Consider the following 18,343-nt stretch of genomic DNA (forward strand, 5'->3'; position numbering starts at 1 on the left):
TACTTTCCTGAAAAGGGGTTAAAAGTAGTTGGTGTTTTGAAACTCTGAATGACGAAATTCTCTTTAGGCTACTCTCCTACTTGATTAATAATGTAATTAAGTAAATATAGAATACTAGGTTGAATTTTCCCCCTCAGAATTTTGCATACAATGCTTTAATATTTTCCAGTTTTTAATGTTGCTATTAGGAAGCCCCAAGTGTTATCCTTTCAACAAGTAATTTGTATATGACTCTAGAAGCTTTTAACTCCTCTCTCCATTTCTAGTGAGCTGAAAATTTAGAATCAAATGCCAAATACTACTGGTCTCTGAATCTGGAGACTCAAATATATGTTCTGGAAATATTTTTAATATGATTTCTTCCATAATTTTCTCTTTCTTTGTATCTTTGTTATTTTTTCTGAAACTCTGTTATTTATGTACTGGATGTCCTAGATAGTATCTCTAGTTTTTAAAAATTTTTTCTCCTATTGTTAATTTTGTTGTGGTTCTGTTTTCAGGAAGATTTTCTTTATCTTCTAAACTTAATACCACATTACTCCAGTTATCTAATTTTTAAATTTCTGGAGCTGCTTCATTGTTGCATTGTTTCCTCCTTTTTCTCTAGAGACAGCAATCACTGATTTCTTCTGCCTGCTTCTTCCAAGATGCTTTCAGATATTTGTTGGGGTCGCTAACTTTCACTTAGGTTTTTGTTTGTTGATGCTTAGCTATCTAGAAGTGCTGTGTGGGGTCTTTTGATCAATGGGTTTCAGTATAAAGAACTTTAAGGAGATGAGTGATCATTTTATCCAGTCCTATCACTTCAAATATATATATATAATCTGATGACTCTAAAACTGTCAAAGTTATCTCAGGAACTACAGACTTTCATTCATGCTTTTGAATGACTAAAAGGCATCTTGAACTTGAAAAAAGATATATCTAGAACTATTGTTCCCACTGCTCAACTCCCAACCTGCTTCTTCTACATTGTTTCAAATAATTCGCTATTATCTAGTTGGGCAGACCAAAAACTCAGCAATCACTCTTCTATGACCTTTCTCTTAATTCTATACATGTATATCAATACAATCTATCAACAATTCTGATTAGTTCTAACTTCAAAATATATTCAGAATCCAATAACTTCTTACTATTTTGACTAGGCCAGCTTTAGCCCAAAGTACTGAAATTAAGATTTTGTGCTTTAATGACTGCTCCTTGCTTCCATTTTATGATCAGGAATGCATATCTGATCATGTTACTCTCACGGTTCTGCCAGACTAATGGAGTAAGTCTAATTTGGGACATGCAAAGCTTTTGCTTCCTTGTTGGACTGCCTCATGTCCCATTCACTATAATATCTAATGCCAAAATTATAAAAATCATTATATTTCCTGGAACTGCCATTTCCCTATGCTTTGTGGCATTTTGAAGTGTTTTTCCTGCTTTTTTCATACTCTTAGAAAATCAGTCACTATCTCTAATAGCATTAGTGTATATCTTAATTACGCTATGCAGCAAATGCATGTTTGTGGTCTACTGATTCTACTAGAGTACAGTTTCTCAATGGGAGAAATCCATGAACAGGTTTCAGCAACAAGCATTGGGAAATCTATCCATCAATTCCTCTATAACTGATTGTAAAACACTGTATGTAATTCATATTTGCATAATCATGGGAGAAAATATCATCTGATCCTTCCTGATAAACAAAAGGTTAGAAACCAACACTAGATGATGAGATTCTTGAGGAAAGGGATAAATCTTGTTCATCATTAATCTCTACATTGCACTCCTATTATGTTGCAGAGAGCAGTTAAAGCAAATGCTTGTACATGTTAATAAATATACAGAAGTAAATATATAGAAGCAATAAATATGTTACTTGTATATTATTTAGGCAAATTTCCTTTTGTCCTTGACCAGGCATAATACTTGGTATCATCTATGTTCACTAAAACATTATATTTCTTAAAGAGATCCTAAAACTTCTAATTATCATCAATATATACTCACTGAATATACTACTCAAAATGTGAGGTTATACCCAGGCCCCTAATCTAAGCTTAACTATCACTTTACATTTCTGCTATTTGTTTCACTTTTAAATGTTCTATCTCTCTTTTAGTTACTTTTTATCCAGCCTACCAAATTGAATCATGATCATCATTCAACCCAACAGATCTTTATTGGACATCTAAGCATCTATCAGTCTCTGCCTGTGGAAAGATTGGTACATCATTTCCAGGTTCAAAAATCACCACATTAACTAATAACTGGCTCTTTCCAGTTTCAACCACCTTTATTCCTAAGAAGGGAAAAGGAAGCATAATGTTAGTAACTAGTGCAGGCTGAAAGAAAACAAAGAGCAAAATCAACAGAGAAGTGACCCCTAGATAGTATAGTAAGCCCAGCATCTCTACATAGTATTCCCATATGTAAACCAAGCATGATATGTACAGTCAGAATAAGGAAAGTGTTTAGAAATATTGTTTTACAGAATAATCAGGGAAAATAAAGGAGAAAAAAGAGGTATACAGGAACAAGCCATCCCATTTTAGATTTCTTACCATCTTGTAAAGATCTGAGACACTAATCTGGTCTGAATCCACAACTTCAAAGTCCTTCCGAGGTACCAGGTCCAGGCCCAAATGCCTAGTAAAGAAAAAGACCATACTTATCATTCTATGTCTATAGTACTCATCTTTCTTTATATGCCTGGGAACCTATATCTGTCATGATGTTGTAGACAGAGGTTCAGACTGCCCCAGCAGGGACATGCCTTCATCCAGCATCATCTAACTGTGTTCACCTTTGAATAAATAAATGAGGCTAGGGACTTTAAGGCTGACAAATTCCAGTCATCAAGTAGTTCCACTTGTGATGATAAAAAGGTTCTAATCAGTATCACATTTATAAAAAAAGTGCCTGAATTCATTAAGGATGGCTTTTTTATATGTTTAATTTGTCGTGTTTAATTTTTTCTTTCTCCCCCATCCTACTAGTATGCTTAAGCATCAGTCATGTATTACTTTCATTAGGATGAAAAAAATTATTCAGGGCTCAAGTAGATTTGGAATTCAAAATCAACACATAAAAATTATCTCTTAAAGATATGTATATTTTGGTTGAGTTTATCTTATTTTCAATTTAATTAATACTGACATTGGTAAAGGCCTGAATTAGCACTAATATCATATTAATGTGAAGTTTAACCAAGGAGCATTACTACTCAAGACAACAATATTTAGAAGATAAAATATAATTTAGGACCGGAAGAAGTAATGGTAATTATTGGTTGGTTGTATGGTAGAGGACATAACTCTGGACACAGCCAGAACTTGATTTCAAACATGGTACATAATTTATGTTCAATTGATGTTAGCTTCTTTCTCACAATTCTAGGATAATAGTCCTAAACCTGAAGTTCAGTGGAGTTAGAGGTTTGTGGATCTCTTAAATTTCTTAAGACACTAGATGAGAGAGAGAGAGAGAGAGAGAGAGAGAGAGAGAGAGAGAGAGAGAGAGAGAGAGAGATTGAGAGATGTTTTTAATGAGGTGAAGATTTATTCCTCTGATCAGGGTTTCAGAGATGCTCTGTGACCACCTGACTCCAAAACAAGGGTTATAAGTTTTTGAGTCTGGAAAAAGTATTCCATGGGACTTTGAAAAGAGAAACATTTCTCTTTCTAATTAGATTATGAACTATTTTTAGAATATGCTAACAAAATTAATTTGTAGGCAGTTTCTGTACATACAACTCCCACCATTTAAAATAAAGGCAGTCTGGGAAGTCAGTGGTAGAGCACTTACCTACCAAGTGAAAGTCCCTGGGTTCAATCCCCAGAATTGTAACTAAGTAAATAAGTAAGTAAATAAATATAATAAAGTCAGTCTAAAATGAGATTTAATGTATTTATAATCTGAACCCTGCTTATAGGGAAAATACCTGAAAAGATTAAACAAATTGCAGTAAGATAGTAAAATAAAAATGGAAAATCAAACCTACATGAGGAAGGTAGAAGCAAACATACTAATAGCCTAGGCTAAAATGACTACTATGATTTTTTTTAAAAAGAGAGAGAGAGAGAGAGAGAGAAAGAGAGAGAGAGAATGTTTTAATATTTATTTTTCAGTTTTCGATGGATACAATATCTTTATTTTATTTGTATGTGGTGCTGAGGTCAAACCCAGCACCCCGCGCATGACAGGTGAGTGTGTTACTGCTTGAGCCACATCCCAAGCCTGACAATCATGATTAAGAATTAAGTTCAGGGCTGGGCATGGTGCCACACACCTATAATCCCAGCAGCTCAAGAGGCTGAGGAAGGAGGATTGTGAGTTCAAAGCCAGCATCAGCAACAGTGAGGTGCTAAGCAACTCAGTTTGATCCTATCTCTAAATAAAACATAAAAAATGGCTGGAAATGTGGTTCAGTGGTCAAGTGCCCCTGAATTCAATCCCTGGTACCAAAAAAAGAAAGAAAAAACTCAGGATAACTTCCATTATCTTTATGCAAGGGTTGTGTAATACATATAATATATAACATGTATCATTAAAGAGTGATTTACATTATCTTTTAAAAGAAAACCTGGAGTTTTTAAGAAGGAAGTGGGGTGTACTAAATGACACCCCTCCTCATACATAAACCCTCACAGTTTGATGAGATTGGTAGACTATTATTGACTCTAACCCCAATAGTTTACAGCTTAATGGTATGCTGTTGAATTTGATTATTGAAGTTAATGCACTTAAATATGTAAGCGTTTTATTTTTCTACCACTGAGATCCTGCCTTCTTAGAACAAAGAAAGACTTCATTCTATTACCTTTTAATACTTAATTTAATATCTCTGAAACAATTTCAAGCTTTTGAGTTCTAACACAAGTAAAGGCAATAGTGTCCATGGAGAGCAAAAAAGAGCTACAGCACATCCTTTCTACCTTGCTTCTCATAGAAAGCAATTTATATTATAAAGACAATTTTGCAGGTATGATCTTACATATTTAAAATACTTTTATATGATTGTGAACACAAGTGTAAAGATCATTAAATTGAAACTAATATTTGTATTAGGAAACAAATTATAAAATCGATCTTTTAAAACGTTTTCCAAATCTGTATTGCATGCCATTTAAATTTTTCTAAACAAAAGGACAACTTTTCACACATATTTGTTAACCACTGGTGGTCCCCAAATTTATAGTTGTCCCTTGTTATTCATGAGAGATTGGTTCCAGGATCTTCGCATGAATACCAAAATCTGAGGATACTCAGGTGCTTTGTGTAAAATGGCACAACAACAGTATTTGCATATAACCTAACACGATAAACCTGTATACAAAAAACGTTACTATATTACATATACTAGCTAATATAGTGTAAAAGCTAGCTAAACAGACATTATATTGTATTGTTTATGGAATAATGACAAGAAAAAAGTCAATTTGTGATTTAAAAAAGGTTTTCCAACCATAGATGGCTAAATCCATGAATAAGGAATCCACAGCCATGAAACCTGCAAATATGGAGGGCCAACTGCATATGGAGTAGTCTAAATAATATAATTCAGAAACAAAGAAGTGAACAAATGATTCAATCAAAATCAAAATAGATGTTTTAGACATAACAACTTACAAAAACTCTAGATGGCATTTAAGTCAGTAGGGTTGGAATTGACTGTATGTGCTCTGTCATAGTGTACCACACACAATTATGGGCCTGTCTAAAATCTACACAAAATCTGTCTTAGCATTATGATCCTCTTAGATTACTTTTCCAGTCAATTTCCTACACATATGCACATCCACCCATATCACAGATACTTTCTAAGGTCTTACAACATACCAGACCAACAGTGCTGGATGCAGAGAGTACAGTAGTTTTGAGTCAAAACAAATATTCTTATTCATCATGGTTTCTCCCCTGAGAGCAGAGTGCTTTCCCTCTCTTAAAAGTAATGGGCACGGTACCTTTCAATTTCTTGATCTTACTATCTTTATAAATAAGAGAATGATTAATGGGTAATCTGGTAAAAACTGAAGACACAATTCCTTCTACTAATATCTGCAATGAAGGAAGAGTAGCTTGCAAAAATCAAGATGGTAACTATCCTACTTGGAAGAAGGCATAGATGTTGCATACTGAGAAGCAATCCATGTTCATTACCCTGAAAAAGAGGTTCCTGGCTCTTAATTCCTATGAGATAGTGACCAGAATATTCTTTATTCCAAGAATAGTGAACAATAAATGCAGGGAATGATCAATTGCCTTCTATAGCAAAAGGAGGCAGAGAAACAAAGTAATCATGGGCATGGGCTCTTCCACCAAGCCACACTATCTGATCAATTACCAAGGCTGGTGCAAGGACTAATTTGGGTAAAACTCAGTGCCTGGCATTGGGAAATACAACTGCTGTTATAATTATTACCACTGTGTTTTATACCATGAACCAAAATATGGCTTAAAGTAAAGAGATTATTTTTAAAAATTTATTTATTTTTTCATTTTAAAATTTATATATAATAGCAGAATGTATTACAATTCTTATTATACACATACAGCACAATTTTTCATATCTCTGGTTGTATACATAGTATATTCACACCAATTCGTGTCCTCATACATGTACTTTGGATAATAATGAACATCACACTCAACCATCATTAATTACCCCATGCCCCATCCCTTCCCCTCCCACTCTTCTGCCCTATCTAGAGTTCATCTATTCCTCCCATGCTCCCGCTCCCTATCCCACTATGAATCAGGATCCTTATATCAAAGAAAACATTCAGCATTTGGGTTTTTGGGATTGGATAACCACTTAGCATTATCTTCTCCAACACCATCCATTTACCTGCAAATGCCATGATTTTTTTCTCTTTTATTGCTGAGTAAAATTCCATTGTGTATATATGCCACATTTTTTATCCATCCATCCACTGAAGGACATTTAGGTTGGCTCCACAGTTTAGCTATTGTGAATTGTGCTGCTATAAACATTGATGTGGCTGTGTCCATGTAGTATGCTGTTTTTAAGTCCTTTGGGTATAGACTGAGGAGATGGATAGCTGGGTCAAATGGTGGTTCCATTCCCAATTTTCTCTTTTTTTAAATTTTATTTTAATTTTTTTATTGTTGGTTGTTCAAAACATTACATGTTTCTTGATATATCATATTTCACACTTTGATTCAAGTGGGTTATGAACTCCCATTTTTACCCCATATACAGATTGCAGAATCACATCAGTTACACATCCATTGATTTACATATTGCCATACTAGTGTCTGTTGTGTTCTGCTGCCTTTCCTATCCTCTACTATCCCCCCTCCCCTCCCCTCCCCTCCCCTCTTCTCTCTCTACCCCCTCTACTGTCATTCATTTCTCCCCCTTGTATTATTTTTCCCTTTCCCCTCACTTCCTCTTGTATGTACTTTTGTATAACCCTGAGGGTCTCCTTCCATTTCCATGCAATTTCCCTTCTCCCTCCCTTTCCCTCCCACCTCTCATCCCTGTTTAATGTTAATCTTCTTCTCCTGCTCTTCATCCCTACTCTGTTCTTGGTTACTCTCCTTATATCAAAGAAGACATTTGGCATTTGTTTTTTAGGGATTGGCTAGTTTTCTAAGAAATCTCCATACTGCTTTCCATATTGGCTGCACCAATTTGCAGTCCCACCAGCAGTGTATGAGTGTACCTTTTTATCCACATCCTTGTCAACACTTTTTGTTGTTTGTCGTCATAATGGCTTCCATTCTGACTGGAGTGAGAGGAAATCTTAGAGTGGTTTTAATTTGCATTTCTATAATTGCTAGTGGTGATAAACATTTTTTCATGTGTTTGTTGAATGATTGTACATCATTTTCTGAGAAGTGTCTCTTCAGGTCCTTGGCCCACTTATTGACTGGATTTTTTTTGGTGTCTAGCTTTTTTGAGTTCTTTATATACCCTAGTGATTAGTGCTCTATCTGATGTGTGAGGGGTAAAAATTTGCTCCCAAGATGTAGGCTCTCTATTCACCTCACAGATTGTTTCTTTTGCTAAGAAAAAACTTTTTAGCTTGAGTCCATCCCATTTATTGATTCTTGATTTTAATTCCTGTGCTCCACGACTCTTAGGAAGCTAGGATCTAATCCCACGTGATGGAGATTAGGGCCTACTTTTTCTTCTATTAAATGTAGGGTCTCTGGTTGTATTCCTAAATCCTTGATCCATTTTGAGTTTTGTGCATGGTGAGAGATAGGGGTTTAATCTCATTTTGTTGCATATGGATTTCCAGTTTTTCCAGCAACATTTGTTGAAGAGGATATCTTTTCTCCAATGCATGTTTTTGGCACCTTTGTCTAATATAATTGAATTTTGTGGGTTAGTCTCTGTGTCCTCTATCATGTACCATTGGTCTACCAGTCTGTTTTGATGCCAATACCATGCTGTTTTTGTTACTGTTGCTCTATAGTATAGGTTTAAGGTTTGGTATAGTGATGCCACCTGCTTCACTCTTCCTGCTACAGATTGCTTTATTCTGGGTCTTTTATTTTTCCAGATGGATTTCAGGATTGCTTTTTCTATTTCTATGAGAAATGTCACTGGAATTTTGATTGGAATTTCATTAAGTCTGTATAGTGATTTTGGAAGTATGGTCATTTTGATAATATTAATTCTGCCTATCAAGAGCAAGGGAGATCTACCATCTTCTAAGGTCTTCTTTGATTTCTTTCTTTAGGGTTCTGTAATTTTCATTATATAGATCTTTCTCCTCTTTTGTTGAGTTGATTCCCAAGGTTTTTTTTTTTTTTTGAGGCTATTGAGAATGGGATAGTTTCCCTCATTTCCCTTTTGAAGGATTTGTCACTGATATACAGAAATGCCTTTGATTTTTGGGTGTTGATCCTGCTACTTTGATGAATTCATTTACTAGTTCTAGAAGTTTTCTGGTGGAACTTTTAGGGTCTTCCTGGTATAGAATCATATCATCTGCAAAAAGTGCCAATTTGAGTTCTTTTCCTATATGTATCCCTTTAATTTCTTTCATGTGTCTAATTGCTCTGGCCAGTATTTCAAGAACTATGTTAAATAAAAGTGGTGAAAGAGGGCATCCCTGTCTTTTTCCAGTTTTTAGAGGGAATGCCTTCAGTTTTTCTCCATTTAGAAGGATGTTGGTCTGAGGCTTAGTGTAGATAGCCTTTATGACATTAAGCTATGTTCCTGTTATCCTTAGTTTTTCTAGTGTTTTGAACATGAAAGGGTGCTGTATTTTGTCAAATGCTTTTTCTGCGTCTATTGAGATGATCATGATTCTTATTTTTCAGCCTATTGATGTGATGAATTACATTTATTGATTTCCATATGTTGAACCAACCTTGCATCCCTGGGATGAAACTTACTTGATTGTGGTGCATGATCTTTTTGAGAATTTTTGCATCTATGTTCATTACCAATATTGGTCTGAAGTTTTCTTTTTTTGATGTATCTTTGCTTGGTTTTGGAATCAGAGTGATGTTGGCCTCATAGAATGAGTCTGGAAGTGCTGCATCTTTTTCTATTTCCTGAAATGAATTGGAGAGTACTGGTATTAGTTCTTCTTTAAAGGTCTTGTAGAACTCGCTGTGTACCCATTTGGTCCTGGGCTTTTCTTAGTTGGTAGGCTTCTGATGGCATATTCTAATTAATTGCTTGAAATTGATCTTTTTAAATTCTGTATGTCATCCTGATTCAGTTTGGGCAAATTATATGACTCTAGAAATTTGTCAATGCCTTCAATATTTTCTATTTTATTGGAGTACAGGTTTTCAAAATAATTTCTAATTATCTTCTGTATTTCTATAGGGTCTGTAGTGATAGTTCCTTTTTCATTATGTATGTTAGTGATTTTTCTCTCTCCTTCTCTTTGTTAGCATGGCTAAGGGTCTGTATATTTTGTTTATTTTTTTCAAAGAACCAACTTTTTGTTCTGTCAATTTTTTCAATTGTTTCTTTTGTTTCAATTTCATTGATTTCAGCTCTGATTTTAATTATTTCCTGTCTTCTGCTGCTTTTGGTGTTGATTTGTTCTCCTTTTTCTAGGACTTTGAGATGTAGTGTTATTTATTTGTTGATTTTTTCTTCTTTCAAGGAATGAACTCCATGCAATGAACTTCCTCTTAGAACTGCTTTCATAGTGTCCCAGAGATTTCAGAATGTTGAATCTGTGTTCTCATTTACCTCTAAAAACTTTTTAATCTCCACCTTGATGTCTTCTGAAACCCATTATTCATTCAGTAGCATATTATTTAATCTCCAGATATTGGAGTGGATTTTAATTTTTCTTTTATCATTGATTTATAATTTAATTCCATTATGGTCTCTTAGAATGCAGGGTAGAATCTCTACTTTTTTATATTTGCTAGGATTTGCTCTGTGGCATAGTATATGGTCTATTTTAGAGAAGGATCCATGTGCTGCTAAGAAGAAAGTATATTCTCTCATTGAACATTGGTATATTCTATATATGTCACTTAAGTCTAAGTTATTGATTTTATTATTGAGTTCTATAGTTTCTTTGTTCAGCTTTTGTTTGTAAGATCTATCTAGTGATAAAAGACGTGTGTTAAAGTCGCCCAAAATTATTGTGTTGTGGTCTTTTTGACTCTTGAACTTGAGAAGGGTTTGTTTGATGAACATAAGTGCTCCATTGTTTGGGGCATACATATTTATAATTGTTAAGTCCTGTTGGTGTATGGTTCCCTTGAGCAGTATGTAGAGTCCTTCTTTATCCTTTTTGATTGACTTTAGTTTGAAGTTTACTTTATTTGATATAAAGATGGAAACCCCTGCTTGCTTCCGCAAGTCATGTGAGTGGTATGAATTTTCCCAACCCTTCACCTTCAGTCTGTGGATGTCTTTTCCTATGAGATGAGTCTCTTGGAAACAGCATATTATTGGGTCTTTTTTTTATATACAGTCAGCTAGCCTATGTCTTTTGATTGGTGAGTTTAGGACATTAGCATTCAGGGTTATTTCCTCTTCTTGGAATACTTTGCTGAGGATGTTCTGTAGTTCAGGCTTTCTAGTTGTAAATTCTTTTAACTTTTGTTTATCATGGAAGGTTTTTATTTTATCATCAATCTAAAACTTAGTTTTTCTGGATATAAGATTCTTGGTTGGCATCCATTTTCTTTCAGAGCTTGGTATATGTTGTTCCATGATCTCCTGGCTTTGAGGGTCTGGGTTGAAAAATCTGCTGAGATACAAATAGGTCTCCCCCTATATGTGATCTGATTCCTCTCTCTTGCGGCTTTTAAGATTCTGTCCTTATTCTGTATGCTAGGTATTTTCATTATAATGTGCCTTGGTGTAGATCTGTTGTAATTTTGTACATTTGGTATCCTGTAAGCCTCTTGTATTTGGTTTTCCAATTCATTCTTCATGCTTGGGAAATTTTCTGATATTATCTCATTGAAGAGATTGTACATTCCTTTGGTTTGAAACTCTGTGCCTTCCTGTATCCCAATAACTCTTAGATTTTGGTCTTTTGACGCTGTTCCGTAATTCTTGGATGTTCTGTTCATGGTTTCTAACTTTCTTCTCTGTGTGGTCAACTTTATTTTCCAGATTGTAAACTTTGTCTTAATTATCTGACGTTCTTTCTTCCAAGTGATCTAGTCTGTTAGTTATGCTTTCTATTGAGTTTTTTAAAATTTTATTTATTGTATCCTTCATTTCAAGGAGTTCTGTTTTGTTTTTTTTTCAGGGTCTCTCTCTCTATTGAAGTAATATTTTGCTACCTGTATTTGCTCTCTTATATCATTGTTGGAGTGATCAATTTTTGCTTGTATTTGCTCATTTAGGTCTTTAATTCACAGATCATTTTAATTATGAACCTTCTGAACTCCTTCTCTGACATTTCATCAACTTCGCTGTGCATAGGTTCTGTTATTATAGTGTTCTGGTTTGTTTGGAGCATTTTCCTCCATTGTTTTTTCATGTTGTCTATGTGTCTTCCTTTCTTGCATGTGGATCTGAGATATTACAGTTTCTTCCCTATATTTTTGTAGTACTTGTACAGATTGTCAGTACCTCACCTTGATGTTGGGCTTCCAGACCCTGCTGGTGTACCTCAATGGATGCTGCTGCATCCTGGATCTGGGACCTGCATAAGTTGGAGTGGGTAGATCTGGGCCACTGGGTTTGACATCCTGTGGTAGTCTGCTGGTTGGAAGGGGCAGTCTTGCATTAAAGGCTAGACTCTGGTGGTCTCTGCCCTGCTGGGGAGGGGTGAACTGTGCCTACTGAGATCCTGGATCCCACATGGGCTGATGTGGGTGGTCTGGGCTGGATTTTGGCTCCCATGGCAGTCTCCTGGTAACAGGGGACAGCCCTGCACAAGAGGCTAGGCTCTGGTGAGTGTCTGCCCTGCTGGAAAGGAAAGTGTCTGCTAGGAAAGGAGTAAACCTAATCTTCTGTGCTCCTGGGCCCCACAGAGGCTGGTGTGAGTGTATCTGGACCGATGGGCTTGACCTCCCACAGTAGACTGCTGGTCAGAAGGGGTGGTCTTGTGCCAAAGGCTAGGCTCTGGTGGTCTCTGCCCCACTGGGTGAGGGGTGGACCAGGTGTGCTGTGTGCCTGGTCCCTGCAGAGGCTGATGTGAATAGGTCTGGGCCACTGGGCTTGACCTCCCAAGGTCAAGGAAAGGGATTATGATAAAAGAGGTATAGAGTCTGAATTTAAAACTCAGATAAAACAGATGGCAAGCATCTATGTACAGCCACATATTCAAAAGTTATCTAATTTTTGAATTTTGAATTTTCAAAAATAGCCTAATTGCTTAGGTATACAGTCTTCACAAAATTACTGTATTTTCATTTAACCTACTCCATGCTAGGCTCATGCTGAACACAGCAGTGCATAAGAGACATACACCTGACATTACATTCTTATAGGTAGAGCTCTCTGATGCTCTGAATCTCAAAACAAAATTCTTTAAATTTTACATTTCTTTTTAATGTTCTATATTCTATTTTCTCTCTTCTCCTAAGGTTCCTCATATGATTCACATAAGTCATAAAATAATGTGAAGTTAATTAATTATACTCAATGGATGCTGTAGGGCATTAGGCCTTAATTCTCTCCAGAATTGATTGAGAAAGAATGGAGATATTAAGAGTCCTTGTGGGCAGTGGCCTTTTCTAATGCATATATAAAGAGAGCATACATATAATAACTATACCAATGAAAATACAGAATATTTATTTAATAATATATAAAAAGCTATAATAAAAATAGCTTCTTTGTACCAAACATTTACTTGGGCTAGATGCTATATGTATGTTGTATTTAAGTACTATGAGGAATAGGTAGTATTAGATCCATTTTCTGAGGAAACTGAGCTCAAAGAAGTTAGATAAGTAGTTTTTTTGTTCTTTTGCTGTACCAGAGAATAAACTCAGGGATACTCCACCAAGCTATATTCCCAACACTCATGGGTGCTCTCTCTCTCTCTCTCGCTCGCTCACTCTTAAAAATTTTTAGACAAGGGTCTTTCTAAGTTACCCAGGTTGACCTCAAACTTGTGATCCTCCTCCTTTAGGCTTCCAAGTAGCAGAACTGGGCTTTTTTAAAGCTAGGACTATCTCCCTCTGAAGCATTATACCTTCTACCCTTCTACTAATAACTGTGAAAGCTAAGTACCAAGGGCTACAAGTGGATTGTAATAATTTCAAGTCAAAATAGTTTGAGAGATGAAATTACATCAATTCAGAAGGAAATAAATACAAACTGGTTAAAAGTGTCCACCAGATATGAAAACATACCAATTTTATTATCAAATACATTCAAATAGTGCCTACCAAGTATATCTACCAAAGCACCGTGCTAATTACAAGGTATAATGATGAGCTAATCTAGAGATAGAATGAGAGGGAGAGATAGAGGGGGAAATGATGTAGAAAGAGAAACTGAGAGATTTGAACATAAAATTTGACATACACACTTTAAACACATCCAGCCATCCCAGACTGCTGGAATAGAGCAAGATATTAACTGACGAGTATACCACTAGGTATCAGAAGAACCTTAACTGAGGAGTCACTGAAAATTTCTGCTAATTTCACATGTCCTGAAGCTACAAAATATCAACATGACCTTAAAAGAAAGTACTGAGCCATAAACCTTTCCAGGTCCTAGCCAAAAAAAAAAAATCTCAGGGGAAACTCATTGGGAGATATTCTCTACACATTACAAACCAAACCACTGCTTGTGTTGCTTCGTCCAAGAGCAATTACCTTGATGAGGGACATAAAAGCTTAATGGGAAGAAAAGAACATGAATGACAGATGAATATCTGAAAGACAAAGTAGAAAAGAGGGGGAGAGAGAAAAGTGATAGCAGGACAGTGAAGGAAAGAAATAATAAAAGAACTAGAATTATAAATTTATTAGTGATTTGTCTTAAATTTTGTGAGTTCACAAATACAGATAAAAATTATTTCATTTGAGACATAATGTATAGAAACATTTTAATTCAATAAAACCTTATGTTTCATATTATTCAAATAAGCACTTTTTACCTAAAGAAGAGATATAAATTTTATAAATTATATAATTACTTCTTACTTATGTATTTTTCTAAGTCAGAGATCAATTTTCTAAATGGAGCTCTTATCTTACAAAGGTATAGTAGCATTTCATTATAACAAAGAATTTAATTGAGTCCATGAAAAGTGATGTAGTATATGTGTTCAATAAACCCTCAATACTTACTATTAATATTTCTGAAGTAGAGTCTGTGTCAGTCCTGGATTATTGCAATATTAAATTAACTATGCTGTATTTATTGTAGTGATACAATAATAGATAAAGAGGAAATTTAAGAGTTTTATGAAAGGTATTGAAAATATTAAATTAATAAATTAAAATTACGGTACTAATCAAATTACTTCAAATTTTCTTAGGAGTGAGTAAAATTAACTGATTTATTCTCGATATAGGATCTTGTAGGTAGAGATAATGACTCATTTGTACACAGTTTTGTATTGTGCCCAACCTGTACTGAAATTCTTTTTTTTTTTTTTAATATTTATTTATTTATTTTAGTTTTCGGCGGACACAACATCTTTGTTCTTATGTGGTGCTGAGGATCGAACCCGGGCCGCACGCATGCCAGGCGAGCACGCTACCGCTTGAGCCACATCCCCAGCCCTGTACTGAAATTCTTAAAAATATAAAAACACACTCTTTTAAGTGCTCGTTTCTACCCCACATAATTTTAATAATTTTTACTTACAGAGTGAATCTACACATGCACAATGGGTCAAAATATGTAAGTTACATAAATTTAAGGCCAAATATTCAAATATTCATTTTTTTCAAATAATTAATTGTTAATCTCAAGAAACAAAATAAAAATGGTTATTATGCAGATGTGGAAAATTCTGTATTTAATTTAAAACCTAAATGAAGAGTAAAACCCATTCAATTTCTATCTTTTGAGGTTCTAACTGAATGTTAAATCAGATACACAATATGGGACAGGCAGTCTTAATACTTGGAGAAGAAAAGAAAGATAAAATAATACATGGAATAGAAATATTGGCCACAAGTTGCCTGATTTTAAGACTCACACAAATAATTAGAAGATGGAGAGGTTCTGCAAAAGTGTACAACTTTGGGGATCAGTTCTGGATACAAACAATCTAATATAGTGTACCTCTACTACTGTTGTTGGGAAAAGTGCTTCTCAGTATTAGTTTCCTCACAAAGCAAAATGGAACACTTGTCTTGGGCGGGCATAATAGCATTTCATTATAATAATGAAAATAAGTCAGAACAGTGATGTAGTATATGTATGCAATAAAAAATTAACAGCTAGTATTAAGAGATTCTGAAATAATTTCTGAAAATGCAGAGGCATAATATATATATGAGAGTTTATAAAGAAGGCATAATAATTTAAAATTACATAATTAATGTTTACTTACATCAATTAAAACACAAATACGCTCAGCAATCACTGATTATGGATCTGCCACATCTCAATATGTGTTAAGCTTCAATGTTTTATTAAAATTTACAAGTGTGGTAGAACAAGATATATGAAACTATTAGGGCATAAAATGGGAACAATGGATGTGGTTATTAGTTCTTAGTTTTTGTGTGGAATGGTTTCTTTTACTTAATTCAATGTTATGAAATAACTTTGGACTTTATTATTAGTTTTTTTTTGAAAAAAAATCTCTTCTTTCAAAATAGGATGAATTATTAAAAAGAGTAAGCCCAAGCAAGAACCTGAAAGAATATTCCTATTAGTTTAAAAGCAATATATCTTTTTCTTTTAATAGTGATAGATATACAAAATTCTTATTTAGGTTTTTAAGTAACTATATTTTCCACTGGGGGATAAGATAAAGTGGGGGAGGGGATAAAGGAAGAGGGTTGTGAAGGTAAAGAAGTACATGAAGAAAAAGAAGGGTGGTAAAAAAGGAAGAAGATGCAGAGTAAAGAAGGGGAAAAGAAGGAACAGGGGAGAGAGAGAGAGAAGGGAAAGTGGGGAGGGAAATGGAACTGTGTTTCTGATTACTGTTTGTTGAAATAGATACATAACTGCCCCTCCAATACACAGTTACTTCACTGAGAAAAAGTTACTAATAAAGGTGCAGTAGCTCTATAATTTACTGACAGGCATTATAATGTTCTTAGCTTTCTTCAAGGATGTTTTGAACTTGTTTCTATTCTGTCATATTTAACTTTGAAGTTATCATCATTAAGATTGCAAAATTTGGTTTGTTTTCAATCTTTATAAGATATTCCTAAACTCATTACCTATATTTACTGGTATTTATAGTTGCAGTTAAATTGTGACATAATAAATTACATAAATATTATCACCATATCATCAGTTCAAGTGTAACAATTTAAGACAGAGTAATATTGTTTATAATTATTATATTTTAATTGATTTTTAAAATAAAAGCAATGATATCAAACAGTAGTGTTTGGGGTTGAGGAAACAGCATAAGTGGTTATATTATAAGTTAACATTTCTAAATTTTATTTAGTTTTTTATTGTCCACAGCCAAATTTAGAGAACACTGTCTGACCTATCTATACCTGAATTCACATTATATTAAACAAGTAGTATATGAAGCAGTCTTGTTAACAGTCAAGGTAGGATGTAAGTAAACAAAAGCAGACAAGGATAGTAGAATGCTGTTCACTTTAAAAAAAGGTTTTAAATAACTAATTTGGTTTTTTTTTCTTTTTCTACTGACAAGTATTACTCTAGGTTTGGATGTGCTCAGATATTAGATTTCTTGTTTCCTCTTTCCTGACTTATCATTTGGCAGGGGCATATCCTCAAGTCCCTTCTACAGAAAGGGTTCCTAAGTAGTAGCTATTATGTGTCCCTAAAAATGGCTTTATTTGATCCTCACATTTAGATAGTTGGATTATTTACAAAACTCTGGCAAATTGTTTCCCCAAAGAATTTTGAAGATTCTACTTTATTATCTTCCAGCATCCAGTGTTAATGATTAACACTTGTGACACAAGTGTGATTCTTTTTGTTTGTTTGTTTGTTAAAAGGACATGTTTTTCTGTCTCAAATCTTTAAGGATCTTATCTTCATCCCTGGAATATTAAAATATCTGAATGTGCCTCACTGTAGAGTTTTTGTTTGTTTTGTCTTTTCCTCAATTCATGATAATAAGTATATGATAGGCCCTTTTAATTCTAAGACTGCCCTTCTGCAGCTCTAGGAAATTCTCTTTCTTTCTTCAGAATTTCTTTTTTATTGCCTTTATTCTTTTTCTGAAAGTTGTATAATAATGTACCCTCCTGGATTAAATTTCCCCCCCTCAATTATTTACCATCCTTTTGTTTTATGTTCAAGCAACTTACATAAAATTTGTGTTTTCATTCTTAAAGTTTTAATTTGGAAGTCAAATTTTCCATTGCTTTTTCTTAGAATCTTATTCTACATAGTGGGATTTCTTGGATTTTCTACAAGAAGGTTATGTTTTTCAAGTTCTTTATGAATCTCTACTTCTTCCTTGGGACATGTTATTTCTTCTGGGTCTGGGTATTTTACCCTGGTTTTTATTATTCCTGATTGTTCATGAGACCTAAAATGTACTGGAAGAAATCTAGGGAATTCTTATACCTGGGTAGATTATTGGCAAGCTTTATTTTCAGGTAAGTGGGGGGGATGTGGTTCTTTTACTTTGAAAATTTTAAATGCCAGAATGTAGAGGGCTTTGCAACAAGGTTTCAATTCATCCTTTTTGCCCAGTTTTCTTCCACACTGTTGGTTTTCATATTGTTTATCTGAAAGGGAAATGCCTGGTCATGCATTCTGCTCATTGGGGTAGATTATTCCTATACAAAC

The 18,343-nt window shown here is 34.4% G+C and overlaps 1 protein-coding gene across 1 annotated transcript in view; it reads right to left on the reverse strand.

The window, feature by feature from the left end:
- The window catches only part of Dock3 (dedicator of cytokinesis 3), a 589,868-nt gene that overhangs the window by 300,999 nt on the left and 270,526 nt on the right, over positions 1-18,343 (reverse strand). The window contains exon 6 of the mRNA XM_071614941.1: positions 2,556-2,640. Within this exon, the coding sequence (XP_071471042.1) occupies positions 2,556-2,640 (85 nt within the window). The remainder of the gene's footprint in view (positions 1-2,555; positions 2,641-18,343) is intronic.

Source organism: Marmota flaviventris, chromosome 8, assembly GCF_047511675.1.
Source record: "Marmota flaviventris isolate mMarFla1 chromosome 8, mMarFla1.hap1, whole genome shotgun sequence".
Lineage (NCBI taxonomy): Eukaryota > Metazoa > Chordata > Mammalia > Rodentia > Sciuridae > Marmota > Marmota flaviventris.